Source organism: Leucoraja erinacea, chromosome 4, assembly GCF_028641065.1.
Source record: "Leucoraja erinacea ecotype New England chromosome 4, Leri_hhj_1, whole genome shotgun sequence".
Classification (NCBI taxonomy): Eukaryota; Metazoa; Chordata; class Chondrichthyes; order Rajiformes; family Rajidae; genus Leucoraja; species Leucoraja erinaceus.
Genome location: NC_073380.1, coordinates 34,353,759 through 34,375,992, shown reverse-complemented (window position 1 = coordinate 34,375,992; position 22,234 = coordinate 34,353,759). Strand labels below are relative to the sequence as shown.

At 39.7% G+C, this 22,234-nt stretch overlaps 1 protein-coding gene across 4 annotated transcripts in view; it reads right to left on the bottom strand.

The window, feature by feature from the left end:
- Positions 1-22,234, bottom strand: part of unm_hu7910 (un-named hu7910) — a 207,288-nt gene that overhangs the window by 139,410 nt on the left and 45,644 nt on the right. For all 4 annotated transcript variants that reach the window (XM_055633993.1, XM_055633995.1, XM_055633996.1 and 1 more), the window contains one exon: positions 14,134-14,202. In XM_055633993.1, coding sequence (XP_055489968.1) covers positions 14,134-14,202 — 69 coding nt within the window. The remainder of the gene's footprint in view (positions 1-14,133; positions 14,203-22,234) is intronic.

The following is a 22,234-nucleotide window of genomic DNA, read 5'->3' as shown; positions in this document are numbered from 1 at the left end:
CCCTTCTTCAGAACAGACACAAGATAATCTCTTAACTGGCCAGAGGCTGTGCATGGAGACACTTTAAAATGCATATCAAATATAGGTAAGAGAGTTTAATTATATATCTTATACCAGTTAACAATGGTCGTTTAGATTTAAAATTTGCATTTAAACTTGCTGGCCCGGTTTCAAACATCTTGAGAGTATGAAAAACTCTTGGGGGAAAAAATGCTGCTAAACAGAAAAACTAACCTACATTGAAAAAAACCTGCCTCATTCCCTGCGTATGCATCACAAAATGAAAGTTGGGGAAAAAAAAGGCAATTGTTGTTTCTTTTGCATTTATTTCATATTTTCCTCCACATAAATTCCATAAGAGTTAAATTCTATAATTTGAATGGCTATTATGCAGGTTATGTAAACCCACAGTCACCACACAATATCAATCCTTCAGGACAGCAGGGAGCTCTATAACAGATATTCCTCCACATATGAGAAATTATGATATCTAATTAGCTTTAAAAAATTAGACAATAGACAATCGACAATAGGTGCAAGAGTAAGCCATTCGGCCCTTATTCACTGTGATCAGAGCTGATCATCCACATTTGGTTCCCCGTTACCGACTTCTAACCATATCCCCCGACTCCGCTATCTTTAAGAACACTATCTACAGTGGCTTGCAAAAGTATTCATCCCCTTGAACTTTTCCACATTTTGTCACGTTACAACCACAAACGTAAATGTATTTTATTGGAATTTTATGTGATAGACCAACACAACGTGGTGCATAATTGTGGAGTGGAAGGAAAATGATACATGGTTTTCAAATATTTTTATAAATAAAAAACTGAAAAGTGGGGCATGCAAAAGTATTCAGCCCCCCTGAGTCAATATTTTGTAAAATCACCTTTCACTGCAATTACAGCTGCAAGTCTTTTGGGGTATGTCTCTACCAGCTTTGCACATCTAGAGACTGAAATTTTTGCCCATTCTTCTTTGCAAAATAGCTCAAGCTCAGTCAGATTGGATGGAGAGCATCTGTGAACAGCAATTTTCAAGCCTTGCCAGAGATTCTCAATTGGATTTAGGTCTGGACTTTGACTGGGCCATTCTAACACATGAATATGCTTTGGTCTAAACCATTCCATTGTAGCCCTGGCTGCATGTTTAGGGTCGTTGTCCTGCTGGAAGGTGAACCTCCGCCCCAGTCTCAAGTCTTTTGCAGACACTAACAGGTTTTCTTCCAAGATTGCCCTGTATTTGGCTCCATCCATCTTCCCATCAACTCTGACCAGCTTCCCTGTCCCTGCTGAAGAAAAGCATCCCCACAGCATGATGCTGCCACCACCATGTTTCACAGTGGGGATGGTGTGTTCAGGGTGATGTGCAGTGTTAGTTTTCGCCACACATCGCGTTTTGCATTTAGGCCAAAAACTACAGATTTGGTCTCATCTGACCAGAGCACCATCCTCCACATGTTTGCTGTGTCCCCCACATGGCTTGTGGCAAACTGCAAACGGGACTTCTTATGGCTTTTGTTTCAACAATGACTTTCTTCTTGCCACTCTTCCATAAAGGCCCGATTTGTGGTGTGCACGACTAATAGTTGTCCTGTGGACAGATTCTCCCACCTGAGCTGTGGATCTCTGCAGCTCCTCCAGAGTCACTATGGGCCTCTTGGCTGCTTCTCTGATCAATGCTCTCCTTACCCGGCCTGTCAGTTTAGGTGGACGGCCATGTCTTGGTAGGTTTGCAGTTGTGCCATACTCTTTCCATTTTCGGATGATGGATTGAACAGTGCTCCGTGAGATGTTCAAAGCTTGGGATATTTTTTTTATAACCTAACCTTGCTTTAAACTTCTACACAACTTTATCCCTGACCTGTCTGGTGTGTTCCTTGGGCTTCATGATGCTGTTTGTCACTAATGTTCTCTAACAAACCTCTGAGGCCTTCACAGAACAGCTGTATTTATACTGAGATTAGATTACACACAAGTGGACTCTATTTACTAATTAGGAGACTTCTGAAGGCAATTGGTTGCACTGGATTATATTTAGGGGTATCAGAGTAAAGGGGGCTGAATACTTTTGTACACCACACTTTTCAGTTTTTTATTTGTAAAAAAATTTTGAAAACCATGTATCATTTTTCTTCCACTTCTCAATTATGCGCCACTTTGTGTTGGTCTATCACATAAAATCCCAATAAAATACATTTACGTTTGTGGTTGTAACGTGACAAAATGTGGAAAAGTTCAAGGGGTATGAATACTTTTGCAACCCACTGTAACTCTCTCTTGACAGCGTCCACTGACTTCTGAGACGGAGAATTCCACAGATTCACAACTCACGGAGTAAAGAGGTTTTTCCTCATCTCCGTTGTAAAGGACATACCCCTTATTCGTAAACTGTGGCCCCTGGTTCCGGACTCCCCCAACATCAGGAACATGTTTCCTGCCTCTAGCATGTCCAATCCCTTAATAATCTTATATGTTTCAATAAGATCCCCTCTCATCCTTCTAAATTCCAGAGTATACAAGCCCAGCCACTCCATTCTATCAATATATGACAGTCCCGCCATCCCGGGAATTAACTGTGAACCTACGCTGCACCCCCTCAATAGCAAGAATGCCCTTCCTCAAATTTGGAGATCAAAACTGCACACAATACTCCAGGTGTGGTCTCACTAGGGCCCTGTACAACTGCAGCAGGACCTCTTTGCTCCTATACTCAATTCCTCTTGTTATGAAGGCCAACATGTCATTAGCATTCTTCACTGCCTGCTGTACCTGCATGCTGACTTTCAGTGAGTAATGAACAAGGACCCCCAGATCTCTTTGTACTTCCCCTTTTCCCAGCTTGACACCATTCAGATAATAATCTGCCTTCCTGTTTTTGCCACCAAAGTGGATAACCTCACATTTATCCACATTAAACTGTATCTGCCATGTTTGTAATTGCTCAGGTGTGTTTAATTGCCTCCTTAATGCAGGTATATGAGAGCTCTCAGCACCGAGTCTTTCCTCCAGTCTTTCCATCACCCTTTGAAAACGTTTATTGCTGCTTATCAACATGAGGTCCAAAGTTGTGCCAATGAAAGTCAAAGAAGCCATTATGAGACTGAGAAACAAGAATAACACTGTTAGAGACATCAGGCAAACCTTAGGCTTACCAAAACCAACTGTTTGGAACATCATTAAAAAGAAAGAGAGCACTGAGCTTACTAATCGCAAAGGGACTGGCAGACCAAGGAAGACCTCCACAGCTGGTGACAGTAGAATTCTCTCTATAATAAATAAAAATCCCCAAACACCTGTCCGACAGATCAGAAATACTCTTTAGGAGTCAGGTGTGGATTTATCAATTTCCACTGTCCACAGAAGACTTCATGGTCAGAAATACAGAGGCTGCACTGCAAGATGCAAGCCACTGGTTAGCCGCAAAAATAGATGGCCAGGATACAGTTTGACAAGAAGTACTTAAAAGAGCAACCACAGTTCTGGAAAAAGGTCTTGTGGACAGATGAGACGAAGATTAACATATCAGAATGATGACAAGAGCAAAGTGTGGAGGAGAGAAGGAACTGCCCAAGATCCAAAGCATACTACCTCATCTGTGAAGCACAGTGGTGGGGGTGTTATGGCCTGGGCATGTATAGCTGCTGAAGGTACTGGCTCACTTATTTTCATTGATGATACATCTGCTGATGGTAGTAGCATAATGAATTCTGAAGTGTATAGACAGATCCGATCTGCTCAAATTCAAACAAATGCCTCAAAAATCATCGCCAGCCGTTCATTCTGCATCATGATAATGATCCAAAACCTAATGCTGGAGCAACAAAGGAGTTTTTCAAAGCTAACAAAATGGTCAATTCTTGAGTGGCCAAGTCAATCGCCCAATCTGAACCCAATTGAGCATGCCTTTTATATGCTGCAGAGAAAACTGAAGGGGACTAGCCCCCAAAACAAGCACAAGCTAAAGATGGCTGCAATACAGGCCTGGCAGAGCATCATCAGAGAAGACGCCCAGCAACTGCTGATGTCCATGAATCGCAGACTTCAAGCAATCATTGCATGTAAAGGATATGCAACAAAATACTAAACATGATTACTTGCATTTACATGGTATTGCTGTGTCCCAAACATTATGGTGCCCTGAAATGGGGGGACTATGTATAAATATAAACACTGCTGTAATCTCCACATGGTGAAACCAACATTTATAAAAATGGCCTTCATTAAACTCTGACAATGTGCAGTTTAACCACATATGATTTTTTCTATTCCAAATGTCAAATTGTGGAGTAAAGAGGCAAATAAATAAACAATGGGTCTTTGTCCCAAACATTATGGAGGGCACTGTATGCAAAATTATTGCCATCACAATTAACACATACAACAAATTTTGCTGATAAATACCAACTGATTTATTTATGTTCAGAAACGCCCAGCCTATTCAACTAAATTTTACATAACCACAATATTGTAAAGAAAATTTCTGAACAACATTGTGCAGATTGAGGCTTGCTCTGACTTGTGTCTCCTTTGTCACTAATATGATGACAAATTAGACATGCAGGTTGAAAATATAGACATAACATGGAAGAAATAAGTTAAAATCAGTGGTATCTCTGAAATGTTTGACATTATCTATTGTCCTAAGCAAACAACCGATTGAAATAATTACTATATTCTCTAACCAGTCTGCAAGATCTTAACATTTCTTTGTAGTTTTTGGTTTCATGAAGTGTTGCATGTAAATTAAAAGACTATAGCAAATCCACATACTCACACTATAATGCAGGTGAGTATCAAGGAACCATAATTTAAGTTGGCAGTTCTGAAATTTTGAGGCATGAACTTTAGTGCGAAAGTACTGGAGTGAAAAATAAGACTTGAAATGGAATGGTCAAATGCCATAACATGGCCACATCAGGAAATCCATCTAATTTGACAACTCATAAAATGTGTGGCCAGTATAAATGAGATGAAAACTCAGCCTCAAGCTCTGAAAAACTGTTAGAGTGGTTTAGAAAACACTAACCTTTCATCCCCAAAATAAAATCTAATTATTTTAAACCATTCAAGATATTTAGAGTCAGAGTCACACAACATGTAAATAGGTCCTTCGGCCCAGTTCATTCAAGATGACCAAAATGCTATTTGCCCACGTTTGACCCAAATTCCTCTAAACCTTCAGCCTAATGCACTTCAAAGAATAAGGTCCTAGCTTGCCCGACTTCACCCTATAGCTCAGATCCCTGCGGCCTGGCAACATTCTCGCAAATCTACTCTGCATCCTTTCCAACTTAATGGCATCTTACCAACTTCCATTCGCCATTCCCCAACTGATGAAGACCACCAATGTGCCAAAAGCCTCCGTCGCCACCCTATGTACCCTTGACACTTTAAGGAAACATGTACTTGTACTCCTTAATCCATCTTCTCCACAACACTCCCCATTGCCCTACCATTTACTGTTCCCTGGTTTGACTCCCCAAAAAATAACACATTACACGTAGATAAATTAAACTCCATTTGCCAGTCCTCAGTCCATTTACCCTGCTGATTAAGATCCCACTGGAATTCTTGATAATCATCTTCACTGTCTACGATACTAACTATTTGAGTGTGATCTGCAGGGTGTCTTGCACATTCTCATCCAAATTGCTGATATAGGTGACAAACAACAATGGGCTCAGCACTGATCCCACCATTTGAAACAAGCCTCCAGTGCAAAAGATCTTCCACCTCCACCTTCCATTTCCTACCAATTCTATATCCAGTTAGCCAACTCTCCCTGGATCACATGCGATCAAACCTTTCAGAGCAGCCTACCACAGAACTTTACCAAAAACCCTGCTGAACTCCATATTTTCTCCATCTATGGTCTTGCTTTTGCCAACCATTTTTTTGTTACTTCCTCAAAGTTTTAATCAAATTCACGAGACACAATTTCCAATTTACAAGCCATCTCTTTATCCCTAATCAATCCCTGTCTATCTAAATGCATGGGTATTCTCATACCCTTTCCGTTAATTTTCCCCAAAGGTATTTTTACCTTCACAAATGGTAGATTTACTGATCTAAGTTCCAAGATTTTGCTTTGCCGCCCTGTTTAAATAGAGGCACAACATTGACCACCAGCCATCCAGCATCTCACCCTTGTCTAACAATGATTCACATACCAAAAGGCTACAAATGCCCACACCATAAGCATTCATACAAAAAGTTGAAAGCAGGCTGACAATAAGCTCCAAGTTTGTGTGCTCTCCCTCTTTATAGCCAGTCTAAAACTACATTTCTGCTCATGAGAAATTGCCTTCTGCAGGAAATAAATCTGCTATTAATAAACATGAAGTTTGTTTTAAAAGCACTTCAATGCCCAATAAATTAAAATAATGTTGATCATCTAAACTAATGAACTCAAACTTGATTCCATGCTACACTACTTTCCTCAACCACCCCCTTCAATTCCTACCCTCACCCCACCCGATCAAAGTGTCCTGTCCCATAATCGCTCTAAATCTCTCTTATCCGTGAACTATCCAATTATTTTAAATGTTATTACAGTACCTGCCTCAACTACATCCTCTGGCAGCACGTTCCATATTTCCGCCACACTGTGTGAAAAAGTTGTCACTAAATATTCAAAAAAAATTTTCCCCACCTCACATCTCAAATCTGTATCCTTTGGCTTATTGATGCCCCTGCCCTGGGTAAATGTCTCTATGCATTTACTCCATCTCTTAGTAAACATAGAAAATAGGTGCAGGAGGAGGCCATTCGGCCCTTCAAGCCAGCACCGCAATTCATTGTGATCATGGCTGATCGTCCCCAATCAATAACCCGTGCCTGCCTTCTCCCCCTATCCCTTGATTCCACTAGCCCCTAGAGCTCTATCTAACTCTCTCTTAAATCCATCCAGTGATTTGGCCTCCACTGCCCTCTTTGGCAGGGAATTCCACAAATTCATAACTCTCTGGATGAAAACGTTTTTTCTCACCTCAGTCTGCCCCAACAGCTGCTGACAACGTTTTACCGCTGCACCACAGAGAGCATATTAACGTATGGCATCTCTGTGTGGTATCTCAGCTGCACGGAGGCGGAGAGGAGAGCTCTTCAGCGCGTCGGCCACAGAGCGCAGAGGATCATTGGGACAGAGCTACCAGCCTTGGAGGGCATCTACCACACACGGTGCCTCAGGAAGGCCGTCAGCATCCATAAAGACTCCTCACACCCTTGTAACTGACTGTTTGAACTACTTCCCTCTGGCAGACGTTACAAGGCCTACGCCCTAACCTCCAGACTCAGAAACAGCTTTATCCCCAGAGCTATAGCGGCTCTGAACCGGCCCTGCTGAGTGCCCCCCACCCCCCCTGGACTGTCTCCCTCGGATGGTCACGTCACGCAGCTTATTTATTTATTTTACTTTTCTTTTACATCGGTTGGAAGCTGCATACTAAATCTCGTTGCACTGACGTGCAATGACAATAAAATATATTATTATTATTATTAAATGGCCTCCCCTTTATTCTAAGACTGTGGCCCCTGGTTCTGCACTCGCCCAACATTAGGAACATTTTTCCTGCATCTAGCTTGTCCAATCCTTTTTATAATTTTATATGTTTCTATAAGATCTCCCCTCATCCTTCTAAACTCCACTGAAGGAGTTTACCCTCATAATTTCTGTACTATTAAAAGATCATCCTTCAGCCTCCTGCACTCCAAGTAATAAAGTCCTAGCCTGCCCAAACTTTCCCAAAGATATAAAGCATTTGCAGTTAGAACCCCTTAAGCATTTTTAAGGACATTTGCAGGTTTTCATGTTCACATTTCATTCTAGAAAAATTACATCAACTCAGTTTATTCTATCAATACAAATTGATCACACCAGTATGGGGCTGGATAATGTCGTCATTAATCTAACTATGCATATCTGTCAGGACAAGACTGAGTAATATCAATAAGTTAAATGCAGGCCTCCAGTTCCTTACCATGCAGTATAAACAGTAGAGAGATTAAATATTCATATTTTGTTTTGCAGATACAGAACCCAAGTGTAGATTACAATGTTATTGGCTTAGACCTGGCATTGTGAAACCACAACAGTGAAACCACAATTACTGCTGATCTTGAAGAGAGTTCCCAATCAATATCCAGGAACCTCTGGTGGTGTTATCTTGCTCATTTCCAACACGTTGTTGCTTTTAAGTATCAACTCAAAAGAATTCCTGAAAGTTGCGAAGATAATATTTTCACTAAAGTTATCCAATGCATATAATAGCTCAGCATGAGCATGTCACAGTTGGAGTAATTCAGTGAGCATTTCTCACTTTCTATTGCATGTCAAAGATCCCGCTATACTGTTAAAACAATCATTTGTTATCAGTGCTCTAGATACCAATTTTCCCTCAACCAGACCAGCATCTTATGTAGTGTTCAGAGTCTAAATGTAGTACAAGGACTAAACGATCACTTGCATGGGAATAGTAAATATATTTCAAATCATTGTTGAAAGCTAATTTCTCCAGGACATAGAATAAAATATGTTAAACACTTTACCAGGCAAGTTTTTTTTTCCAAGCCAAGCTTGTCCGTCACAAAATCAACACAATTTTCTTAGATTTTGACACTATTACTTGGACCGCAGGAGGATGAGAGGTGAACCTAGAGGTGTATAAAATCATGAGGAATAGATCAGGTGGAAGCACAGAGTCTCGTGTCCACAGTAGGGAAATCAAGAACCAGAGGAAATAGGTTTAAGGTGAAGGGGGAAAGATTTAATAAGAATCTGAGGAGCAACTTTTTCATGCGAAAGGTGTTAAGTGTATGGAACAACTACTGCCAGAGGAGGTAGTTGGCGCAGATACTATCGCAACTTTTAAGAAACATTTAGAAAAGTACATGGATACGACAGGTTTAGAGGAATATGGGCCAAACTCTGGTATGTGGGACTAGTGTAGCAGGGACATGTAACCGGTGTGGGAAACTTCGGCCAAAGGGCTTGTTTCCACTCTGTAAGATTATATGACATAATGTGGAAGAACAATCTAGAGTGGCTGTTAAATATTTATTTTGTTTTATTTCCCCAGAAGCTGTAGCCAAGACTACCTCAAGGCAGACTAAAAATGTACTTTTTGAAAGATCATAGATGTTAACTTGCTTCCCACCACAGTAATAGGAAGAGAGTGAATATTGGGGGGAAAACAAAGCTTGGCAACCTAAATGCATTGGTTTGAAAGCCATCCTGCACGGAAATTTTAATTAATCAAAATGTATTCAATATGTTCCTTAAAACAGAGGATTCTCACCTGGTTCTATATTACTCAAAACAAATTTGCTGTTGGAACACTTAAATAGGTGGCCTTCTGTTGCAATAATTCCAAAATACAATTCAATTCCATTCAAAACTCAAAAAATCCAAAAGTAAATATTTAAAAAATCTTACGTTTTGTACAAGCTAGATAATGCGAATAATAAGTGGACGGGTGATAAAAAAAATTAACAAATGTAGTTAGTTTATTTCTCAAGATAAGTGACCATCCCACTTTAATCAAAGCTGCATAATAACATTTTAACATTATTCAACTTCAAACAGAATACAAGATTTAGGAATGCATTCTTCCATGCTTCGAAATGTAATCTTGTTGCTAGTAAAACATGTCCATACAGTCAAAGATTTAATAACTATTTAAGTATTTTTTCAAATGTAATACTACTTCAAGATGCTGGGGAATAATGTTAAGAAAATAAGCTGTTTAAAATAACAAAACCCAAAATATGCACTCTAAAAAAGTTTGTGCTTTAAAAATTACTTATCCACACATCACTTGTTTCTGTATTTTTCTGAACTGAATAAGCTTGGCATTCCTACCATTATCTAAACCACACATTGCCTGTGTTCTGGGCACAGTTTTTCCACACAAAATAGCTTGCAACTCCCAAAAAGAACGCCTATTCAGAACCTGCTGCACTCACAGTTCAGCTTTGATAGCTATTGCAGTCCCATCTTTAGCTCACCAGCCAAAGCTAGTAAAACGAAAATGCAAAAAACTAATTTTAATCAAACAAAACATGCAATACTAAATGCATGGGAACTAACCCAAATAGATGAAATAAAACAGGGTTAACTTGGTGCAGCTTCTGGGAGGGCTGGCAACTTGGACACCTGTATAAGCTTGGGTTGCTTTTGAATTCCAGATGAGTATTGGTGCAGCACAGGGCGGCCAGCACCCAAACAGCAGGATGGAAAATGGAATGAAACCAATTCATGAACAGGAAACTGTGACTTTTGTATATGGTTACGCAAACAAGTCCTGACATGGACATTGGTTTGGGGGCAAATGTTCTAGTCAATCCTTTTTGCTCCCCACAAGAGCAGTGCTAGGCAGTGTCATCCTCATAATTTGCTAATTAGACCATTAATCCCACTATTACTGGATTTTCCTTTTTTTTTTAGAATACTCAACTACAGCAATTTCAATGAAAATGTGAATACTGCGTTGAGAGGTACGCATGTTCAAATGCCTCTCATTTATCAGAGTCTTTGCATCTTTACATTGCACTTTTGTGCTCACTTACATAACCTACATTAATATTAGCACCAGGGCATCCAAAATGGAAGTGAGAAAAGATGTTTGTGTATCATCTCTTATTTTAAAGTTTATTTTTATGTAAAAATCTGAATAGAAATATATTTTGCCATCAAATTTAACGATATTTCTTAAGAGTCCAGTATAGAGGCAGATTCAGAGTCATAAACCACTGAAACAAACCACCATGTCCATGCTGACCATCAAGTACCCTTTTACCAGCACTTGATGTATAGCCTTGTATGCCTTGGCAATTCAAGTGCTCCACAAAAATGCACACAGTAGTGTTATGCAGTTTAATGCATTTAGACATTGTAAAATAATGGCAATCAAAATCAAATCTTCACATTTCATTTATTTATCTTTTCACAAAACCAGGAAAGTTAGGAGAAACTATATTAGACATGCTCCTTTAGTATGATTTACTTCAGAATATCATCATGCATATTTTTCATGCTTCGTCAACATCATAAACTCTTGACAGAAAGATTATTTGCATTTTTGTACAGAGTACAAAACAAAAGTGGATCCAGATTCATATTCAAACAACAAGATCAATATAAAAGTGCTATTTACAAGATGTTTACAATACAATGTTTGCTTCATAATCATGCACAAAAAGAACATTCCAAGCATTAGTTAACTTTAATACTTTAATGTCTCAACCCAATGACATTTTTCTATGCTTAAATGCCAAGTTTATGGGGGAAAAAATAATAATAAACTGAAAGTGGTTGGTCAAAGGCAGACAAGCAAGGACAAAGTTAAATGCATACACACAAGCATATCTTCTCCCCAGTTTCCACTTACAAAGATTGTTAAACTAGACAATTTCTAGCAACTTTCCATATATACACACATGAAGGATTTAATTGCACAAACAGCCCATATGGGTTCATAAATAAAATATATTTCACACAATTCGGTCCATTATTGTTACCTGTAATGCAACAATGCATCCACAGGCATTTTAAACATGCATCCAAGACATCATTAGCGAAATTGCATAATATCTCAACCTCAATGAACTCTTCTCCCTCCAAATTTTATTTTGCTCCTCTTTAAAGATTTGAGGTTTTTTTTCTCCCAACTTCATGTAGGAACTGCGATTGGCTGCTATTGGTTTTGTAAATCCAGTGTTACACAATTTTCTTTCCCCTCATACCCTTCATTCTCTGACGTACCAGCAACATCCTCTGATGCTTCATTTTCTTCTTCTAGTATTTCAAAAGGCGTCATTACATCATACAGAAATGAGAGGAAACCATATACCCAATCTGAGGATTCCTCTGTTATAATATCTAGGACCTCCTCGAGAGTATCAATTTGTTCCTCACTACCATCACCTTTAGTGAGGCCTAAATAAGAATAAAAAGGGAAAAAGGAGAGAAGAAAGAAGTGGTCAGACAGAAATGGAAGAATATAGTAGCGGAGTGCTAGTTTAGGTGACGTACATTGGATCAAACATATTTAAAAGGATATGAACATCAGCTCTTAAAAATCACAACATTTCTAGTTTCATAAAGAAAACAGGTACTTCCTTATTTCAATACCAGCCAAATCTATATATCCCACCTTCATGAATAAGATTCTGGTGGAATATATTTTGCATTCCCAACGAGGTAGCAAAGGCAAAGATTCTATTAACCAAAGTACTTCAGTTGTATGTAATTTGAGGAGACAAATAAGATAGACTGAAAATGGTCAACCAAAGAACCAAGATTCTACTTCCGAAATGACAAATGCTTGAAGTAGAACTTAGAAAGTGTACTCACTGGGATTTAATAACCCTAGGTTTTGCCAGATATACTTAAGGCCTATTGGGTACAATGCACAACATACCGTATATTTTCATTTCTCTTCACAATTTCTTCAAATGTTTACGATACAAGATTTGAGTAACAAGCAGATGTTTATAATTATTACCTAATTTAAAGTGTTACCGACAAATGTACATCTTACTGTAGTGCGGCTATTCCTACTCAGTAACAAAAAAATTAAACTTGCAATTTGGTTCGCAGTGAAAAAAGCTGTTATAATCATAGACAAGCAGATGTTTTTTTTCTGTTTGTTCTTGGAAGTAACATACAAGAATGGGTACATGAAAAATTGTTAAAATACAAATAATTACTTTGTTCAATATATCTTGCAGCAGAAATATCATGACTTTTATAGACATTAATTTGCCCCAGCTACATTCCAAACAACTCAGACTGGACCACAAAATTAAAACCGCCATGGACCCAACCTTTTCATGGCTCCATTTGAGCCCTTATCATGTTTCCCGCAATAATCAACTTAACTGGGACGCATTTAAACAAAAGCAGAAAAAGACCCATTATGCTGCATTGATATCGATCAAGAACAAAACACACATAGTAAGAAAATTATCCTGATCTGTTAAATCCAACATTAAATATTTCATCACCAGAACCAAATGAAACATTTTCAGCCAGATTCTGGTGCTCACGGGTCAGACGGGCAGAATTTAGCTCAAACCATTTCCAGTGAGGACAGATTGATGCATAAATTCAACCTTTCCCATTGCTCCACAAAATAAAAACGTTTTAAAAGCAATCAGGAAATTAGGTAGCATTTCCATCATTTTTTTCATCGTCCCAATTCACATTTGCAGTATCACAAGCATCAAACCATCCAGGAGCCAAAGAAGATTAATGGAATACCATTTACTTTTTTTCTCTTTGCATTGAACAAGTATCATTGATGTACTCGAGTGGCAATCTGGTGCAATGTTATTAATTCAGCTGAACGTAAACATTTTTCCCAATCATCCACCTGATTTGCATTCATTGATTATGATTAAAGAAATTGTGAACCAATTCAGTTTCACCAGTTTATTGACTAAATAAATTAGATGACTTATAAGATCTAAAAAATGTTACAGTATGGCGATCACTGCCTATGCACCTAAAAATGAACGCAATTTGAAGAGTTTACTCAAAGGGCTGTAATCAACAGAACCAATGCTCATTATTCTTCAGCCAAAATTTGGCTAAGTTGTGAATAGTGTTGCCTTCTAAAACAAATAATTTTAGAGTACAATTTAACATTACAAGATCATCAATAACTCCAGCATATTGACAAATCATCCTGACACATAAATAAAACAGAATTAAACACATGGGCCACTATAATAAACAAATACATAACTACATAGTATGAAAACTGAAGTGACTGTATGTTTATGACAAGTGTTTAAGAAGGAACTGCAGATGCTGGAAGACAATACGTTTTTTAAATAATTATATAGTGGAATATAAAAGATCTCCAAATGAGGTTCCTTTACCTGATGGATGAAACTTTTGTACATTTATGTGCTCCTCACCAAGAATAACTGCAAATTCTCTTATCTCCAAAATCACAAATTTTAGTTTTCAGAGATGACAAACACTTCAACAATGATCACATAATTTGTATCATTAGTTGCATTTAAATTTAAGTTTTCACATCAACCAAAGACAGTCATGCATATGCCAAACAAAGGTGCATCTTTGGAACTCCGTGCAAAATGAAAACAGAAATATGCTTGCCTAGCAAAATTTTGGCGTCTTCCAAATCAAAATCGCCATCACCATCGGCATCATGGATTCCGAGTTTCCCTATTTAAAAGGGAAAGAAAAGAGAATTTGAATCTTAGTGCACCAAATATACAGTATATAAAATCATCAACACAAAGTGAAAATTTCCAATTCTCCCATGTAAAAAAAGACAATTAGAGACAATTATTCAATCAAACTCCACATAATGTGGTGCATAATGCATTTTCAGGTGAATTACCATTGGGATCTGGGTTGTTTCTGATAATGCAGATTATGAGATATCAGCAGAACAAGAAAACTTACTTAATCCTTCCAGTGTAACTACAACTTTAAGATCCTCATGATGCAAACCAAGTCCCTTGAAGAAATTCATATATGAATGACAGAAATAGCAATAGGGTTAGACAGATGACCTTTGGCAAAGATAATGGTACATAATTCTAGCAACAAAAGCAAAAAGATTTTTTCAGGTACGTCACAGATCAAAAAGAGCAGAAAGGACCTTTTTAGAGAACATGAATGGAGGATTCAAACTTTCTCGCAGGATGTCAGGGCTACTGAAGGACTTTGTTTTTGTAGTATATAAAGGTGTAAATTAAGCTGCAAATTAGCAATGTTCCAGATGTGGATCCACATATAAAAATATAAGCAGCAGGAAAAGTAAACCAATTAGCCTATCTTGCCCACTGCAATTCAAATCAGATCAAAGGTGATCCAATCTTGGACTCAGTGCCACCTCACTCTCTCACCATATCCCTTGACCTATTTTGCATTATATATGTCTAGTGATCTTCATTATGAACAAACTCAAATATTTCTACTGGCTGGAAGATTAAGATGAATGTAATTAACAGCAACTTTGTTGTATGGATTCAAACTGGCTTACTGATAGAAGACAGAGGGTTGTAGTGGAAGGACAATGTTCAGGCTAGAGGTCTGTGACCAGTGCAGTTTTACAGGGATCACTATTGGGACCTCAGAGAGAAGGAATGGGTGACGTTTCGGGTCGAGACCCTGCTTCAGTCACCCATTCCTTCTCTCCAGGGATACTGCTTGTCCCGCTGAGTTACTCTGGCATTTTGTGTAAAGTTTCTGATGTACAGAGGGATCGTGGGGTCCAGGTTCATTACTCCCTGAAACTAACAACATAAATAGACAGAGTGGTAAAGGAGGCATATGGTCTTCATTAGTTGGGGCATTGAGTACAAATCTGGTAGTCATGATGTCAGTTTATAGGAATTGGGTTAGGCAACATGTGGAGTATTATGCGCAGTTCTGGTTGTCTAATAAAGGAAGAATGTGGAAAATGTGGAAAGGCTGCAGAGGTTTACCAGAATTATGCCTGGTTGAAGGATTATTAGCCACAATTATTAGCCACAAGGAGAGTTTTGGTAAAGCTGGATGGTTTCTCTGGAATTCCAAAGGTTGCAGGGAGACCTGACAGAAGTATACAAAATTATATGAGGCATAGATAGAGTAGGCAGTTAAAACCCTTTTCCCAGTGTGGAAATATCAAATACTGGAAGGCATAGCTTTAAGGTGAAGGAGCAAAGCTGAGGGCCTGTCCCACTTGGGAGACCTCCACCGCGACCTCTGGTGAATTTGCCCGTGACCCATAGTCGCGGCAAGGTCGCCACGAGGTCATAGGAGGTCTTCGTCACTCTCCTTCATGCTCAATAGTGGTCTCCGCGTATTTTTCAAGATGTCAAAAATTGGCTAAAAATAGGTCGCCGTGGGAAAAATCGATAAATTTTAGTCAAGTCGTAGGTCTAGTCGAAGTCGGTCATAGTAGGTCGTAAAGCTAGTTCGTAGGTAGTCGAAGGTGGTCAAAGGTAATAGCTCCGGGGTGAAAAAAGGTCAGTAGAAAAAAAAAGAAGATAATTTAAGCAGCAGCACGTCACCTCTGTCACTCCAAGGCATGTTCATTCATAGCTGGAGAGTTTTTTGGAGAGGAGACTTGTGTTTTAGAGATGGCAGCAAAAAGGCCAGGGACAAGAATGGCATGCTTGCCATCCACTGCCCCACATGTGTGCTTAAGTTCCATCTTTCGTCAAAGCCCAGCGCCACTCTCTTCCAGTCATCTGGTGTACTGGGACAGTCCATCACATCATCTCCATTCACCCATTGAGACCTCTTCTTGTGCTTCTTCTTCATGCTTGCTCTTCCCCTTCGGCCTTTCTTAAAAGGCTGCTGAAGCAAAAGGGCTACTGCAAACAGCAGTAGTTGTATTTTTACTAACATCCTCCAAACTAGTTCCTTCCTTGCTTGCATAGTTCAGAATGATAGAAAAAGACCTGGAAGGCATTTTTTAGTGAGAAATAAAATGCAGACACGACATCATTTTATCAGGTGATCATTTGCGCTGTAGACACTCGTCACTGGTCGTTGTTGGTTTTTGGTGTAGTCCTCTGACGTGGAAGGGGGTCGTGCTCATTCATGGACCAATTTGCCAGAGACCACCCTCGAGTAAAACGTACATGGTCAAAGCCAGTCTTCAACATAGTCAAAGGAGGTCGAAGGAGGTCTTCTTCATAGTCGAGGGAGGTCTACAACATAGTCATAGGAGGTCGTACACATAGTTGAGGAAGGTCGTAGGTCATAGCGACATTGATTTTTTTTTAGTCGCTTAAGGTCGCAGTGGAGGTCACCCAAGTGGGACAGGCCCTTGACACAGAGGGTAGCACGTGCCTGGAAATCACTGCTGGGAATGGTGATGGAGGCAGCTACATTAGTATGGATACAATGAAGGAATATGTACAGGCAGATAAGAGATGGTCTTGGCATCATGTTTGGCACAGACATTCCTATGCTGTACTGTTCTATATTCTATACACGGCCCTCAGGGGTAAAGAATTCCAAGTCAACTCTCTGAAAAATCTTGATTTCATCGTTAGTGGGTAACACCTTTAATCTGAAGCTATGGCCCACAATTCGGGGCACCTACTCTAAAGGAAACATTCTCAGCATCCATTCAGGGGCAACCAGCCTCAGAATCTTGTATATTTCAACAAAATCACCCCTCATTTTTCTAAATTCCTATGTTCATATGTTAACTTTGTCTTCCTGCTGACTCTTCTCTGCAGTACCTCCAATATAAGTATATCTTTCCTTAAATATCGGGGTCAAATCAGAATAAATTACATAAGGTGTGTTTTTGTCAACCATCCTGTTAAGGTGTATATCTGCATGTCAATCCTTTGTGCCAAAACTCATTGCTCCATAACATTTTGAAATCTCACCCTACTTAAATAATAATTTGCTACTTGAATTTTCCTTCCAAACAGGATAACCTTACATTTATCCACATATTTTAACTGCCAACTTCTTGTCAACTCATTTAACCTATCTCTATCCTTTTGCAGATTTTTGTTCACCTCACAACTTGCTGCCATTGCATCATCGGCAAATTGTCGAGGCCCCAACTCCCTGTGGCGCCCACCATTAACTGATAGCTAACATAAAAACAACCAATTTATCTCAATTAGGACAAAGACTGATATTATCAAAATGTTTGGTTATTTGGATAAATTAAGGAAATCAAGTAACTTGATTGGAATTTGAAGAGCATCTACCCAAGCCTCTTATATTTATCCTTAATAATTCTAAACCAGGTAGTTTGCATATACTAAAACCTTGAGTAAATGGCTGTGATTTAATTAAAAAATAATTCAAAGTCAGGGGACTACAGGCCATCAAACCTACTATTCACTATTGGGAAGATGCAACAAGGGAATCATAAGAGCTTTGAGCATTTGAGGAAGCTATGAGATATGGATGAGTTAAATGCTGTAGACAGCGAGTCATATGGTTCGGAAACAGGCCCTTTGACTCATCAAATCCAGGCTGACCAGAAAACACCCTTTGGAGTAATTCCATTTGTTCTCCCTACATTCCCAACAATTCCACACGCACCTACACACCAGTAGTCAATTAACCTACCAACCCTCATGTCTTTGGAATGTGGGAGAAAAACAGATAGTTAGAGAAATCAATGCAGTCACGGAAAGACTTGCTGGAGCTGTTTGGCAGCTATTCTATCACTCTACTCAGACCCTCATTCCTACTTAGCCTTTAGACCTGGACTTTCAGATAATCTTTGTTGAGATATTTCACACTAGGTTACTGACTTTAGTTTTGAAATGCAAAATATCACTTCCATGAGCATTTGTAATCATGTCTCTCGGTATCAATTTGAGTCCAGCTACTCTTCCTGATATTTACTTCCTGATATTACAGCTTCTTCCACAGATGCGCTTTTGCCCACATTTGTATTGGTTTTCTGTGTGCACCTGAGGCATGAACTTTTCAATAGCATCACAAATGCACTTTCTCGATTTTCTGGAGTATTAGCAAAGAATGCCTGAGGTCAGTTGCTATATTGCATGTTTTCATGGAAACTTTGAGCATATCTGTGTATATTTTCTTCAACTATCTCAGTATTTTTTTTCCTGGGACAAGGGTTCACATATTTCAGGTGAAATTGGAGGATTTACAGAGATAATGTTGGTATTATCTTTCCAATGCCATGTTGTGACTGCAGAAAGTAATCTTGGTTTCAGAAACATACAGGAAAGCAAGACCATACGATGTGTAAGAAGGAACTGCAGATGCAGGTTTAAACCAAAGATAGACACAAAAAGTTGGAGTAACTCAGCGGGACAGGCAGCATGTCTGGAGAGAATGAATGAGTGACGTTTCGGGTCGAGATCCTTCTTCAGACTGGTTAGGGATAGGGGAAATGACAGATATAGACGGTGATGTAGAGATAAAGAACAATGAATGAAAGATATGCAAAATAGTAGCGATGATAAAGGAAACAGGCCATTGTAAGTTGTTTGTAGGGTGAAAATGAGAAGCTAGTGCGACTTGGGTGGGGGAGGGATAGAGAGAGAGGGAATGCCAACCAATTGTTCATCCCAGTTTGGCAAAAGAATAAATCAGGGAAGGTAGTACATCTGTGGATAACAAGGGAAATCAGGGATAGTATCAAAGCGAAGGATGATGCGTACAAATTAGCCAGAAAAAGCAGCATACCGGAGGACTGGGAGAAATTCAGAGACCAGCAGAGGAGGACAAAGGGCTTAATTAGGAAAGGAAAAATAGATTATGACAGAAAACTGGCAGGGAACATAAAAACTGACTGCAAAAGTTTTTATAGATATGTGAAAAGAAAGAGATTAGTTAAAACAAATGTTTGCAGTCAGAAACAGGTGAGTTGATCATGGGGGACAAGGATATGGCGGACCAATTGAATAACTACTTTGGTTGCGTCTTCACTAAGGAAGACATAAATAATTTGCCGGGAATAGCAGGGGACCGCGGGTCAAAGGAGTTGGATGAATTGAGAGAAATCCAGGTTAGCCGGGAAGTGGTGTTGGATAAATTGAATGGATTAAAGGCCGATAAATCCCCAGGGCCAGATAGGCTGCATCCCAGAGTACTTAAGGAAGTAGCCCCAGAAATAGTGGATGCATTAGTAATAATCTTTCAAAACTCTTTAGATTCTGGAGTAGTTCCTGAGGATTGGCGGGTAGCAAACGTAACCCCACTTTTTAAGAAGGGAGGGAGAGAGAGAAAACGGGGAATTACAGACTAGTTAGTCTAACATCGGTAGTGGGGAAACTGCTAGAGTCAGTTATTAAAGATGGGATAGCAGCACATTTGGAAAGCGGTGAAATCATTGGACAAAGTCAGCATGGATTTACGAAAGGTAAATCATGTCTGACGAATCTTATAGAATTTTTCGAGGATGTAACTAGTAGCGTGGATAGGGGAGAACCAGTGGATGTGGTGTATCTGGACTTCCAGAAGGCTTTCGACAAGGTCCCACATAATAGATTAGTATACAAACTTAAAGCACACGGCATTGGGGGTTCAGTATTGATGTGGATAGAGAACTGGTGGCAAACAGGAAGCAAAGAGTAGGAGTAAACGGGTCCTTTTCACAACGGCAGGCAGTGACTAGTGGGGTACCGCAAGGCTCAGTGCTGGGACCCCAGCTATTTACAATATACATTAATGATCTGGATGAGGGAATTGAAGGCAATATCTCCAAGTTTGCGGATTACACTAAGCTGGGGGGCAGTGTTAGCTGTGAGGAGGATGCTAGGAGACTGCAAGGTGACTTGGATAGGCGGGGTGAGTGGGCAAATGTTTGGCAGATGCAGTATAATGTGGATAAATGTGAGGTTATCCATTTTGGTGGCAAAAACAGGAAAGCTATTATCTAAATGGTGGCCGACTAGGAAAAGGGGAGATGCAGCGAGACCTGGGTGTCATGGTACACCAGTCATTGAAAGTAGGCATGCAGGTGCAACAGGCGGTGAAGAAAGCGAATGGTATGTTAGCTTTCATAGCAAAAGGATTTGAGTATAGGAGCGGGGAGGTTCTACTGCAGTGGCACAGGGTCTTGGGGAGACCACACCTGGAGTATTGCGTACAGGTTTGGTCTCCAAATCTGAGGAAGGACATTATTGCCATAGAGGGAGTGCAGAGAAGGTTCACCAGACTGATTCCTGGGATGTCAGGACTGTCTTATGAAGAAAGACTGGATAGACTTGGTTTATACTCTCTAGAATTTAGGAGATTGAGAGGGGATCTTATAGAAACTTACAAAATTCTTAAGGGGTTGGACAGGCTAGATGCAGGAAGATTGCTCCCGATGTTGGGGAAGTCCAGGACAAGGGGTCACAGCTTAAGGATAAGGGGGAAATCCTTTAAAACCGAGATGAGAAGAACTTTTTTCACACAGAGAGTGGTGAATCTCTGGAACTCTCTGCCACAGAGGGTAGTCGAGGCCAGTTCATTGGCTATATTTAAGAGGGAGTTAGATGTGGCCCTTGTGGCTAAGGGGATCAGAGGGTATGGAGAGAAGGCAGGTACGGGATACTAAGTTGGATGATCAGCCATGATCATATTGAATGGCGGTGCATGCTCGAAGGGCCGAATGGCCTACTCCTGCACCTAATTTCTATGTTTCTACCTGAAGTGAGAGAAATCAATATTCATGCAACTGGGCTGTAAACTGCCCAAGCAAAATATGAGATGCTGTTCCTCCAACTTGTGTTTAGCCTCACTCTGACAATGGAGGTGACCGAGTTCAGAAAGATCTGTGTTGGAATGGTGTCAGATTCAAGTTCTTGTTTATCAAACAGCCTTTTGTTTCATTGACCAAAGCTTATATAGGCATAGAAGTTGATATCTGAACTTCAGATATCTCCATTAGCTTGAGATATGAACAATATTTACTGTTTAAGATTTTGTCATGAATCGTAATTATCAGAAAGTGGTGTTGTACAGTGGAGAAGGATCTTTCCCTTGTGGATAGACAGAAAATGCTACAATAACTCAGTGGATCAGGCATTCTTGGAGAACATGGGAAGGTCAGAGAGAGGAGAACTTCCACAAAGTAGGCATACCTTGAGATTTCACAGTAGAGAAAAAAGGAACTGCAAATGCTGGCTTTGTGTTCTTCCTTGAAATATCAGCATATGCAGTTCCTTGTTTCCACATTTACCCTTGTGGATGTTGAGTGCAGGGCCAATTGAGTAGACCGTTGTTCTGGAGCATAGAACTATAGGTTGAATAATTTCCTATTAGTCCTGAAGATTAGCTCTACTCAGCAGGAAGTTTCTTGAAGGCAAGGTTCAGTTTTGTAGCACCTTGGTGTGCTTTATTGCGGCTTTTAAAGGTTAAGTAGGAAAGTACAATGATTCCTATCTTCAAATGCTTCAGACTACTGTGCATGTGCAGAGCGCCACAAAACCAGAGGTAATCAGATCAATGAAGGTAACAATTCTTGCTACTAATAGATCATTCCAGTTTTAACAGATTAGAAAGGGCTAGGGTATACGTTTGTCGATAATATAGAAGGAATACCTGGTACAGAGAACTAAGGGTCTGTGAAATGCACTAGCAGCTGGTGGCGCAAGTGCTAACTCTGCCTTTATTCAGGAAGCTGATTGTTTCCCCATTGGGAAAGACATCACATCGTGAGGAAGGCACGATTCATGCTGGAATAGTGGTTTATGGAATCTCCTTAACGTCCTGATTATCTGAAGGGTCAAAATGGAATTTTAAAGCATTTCTTCCC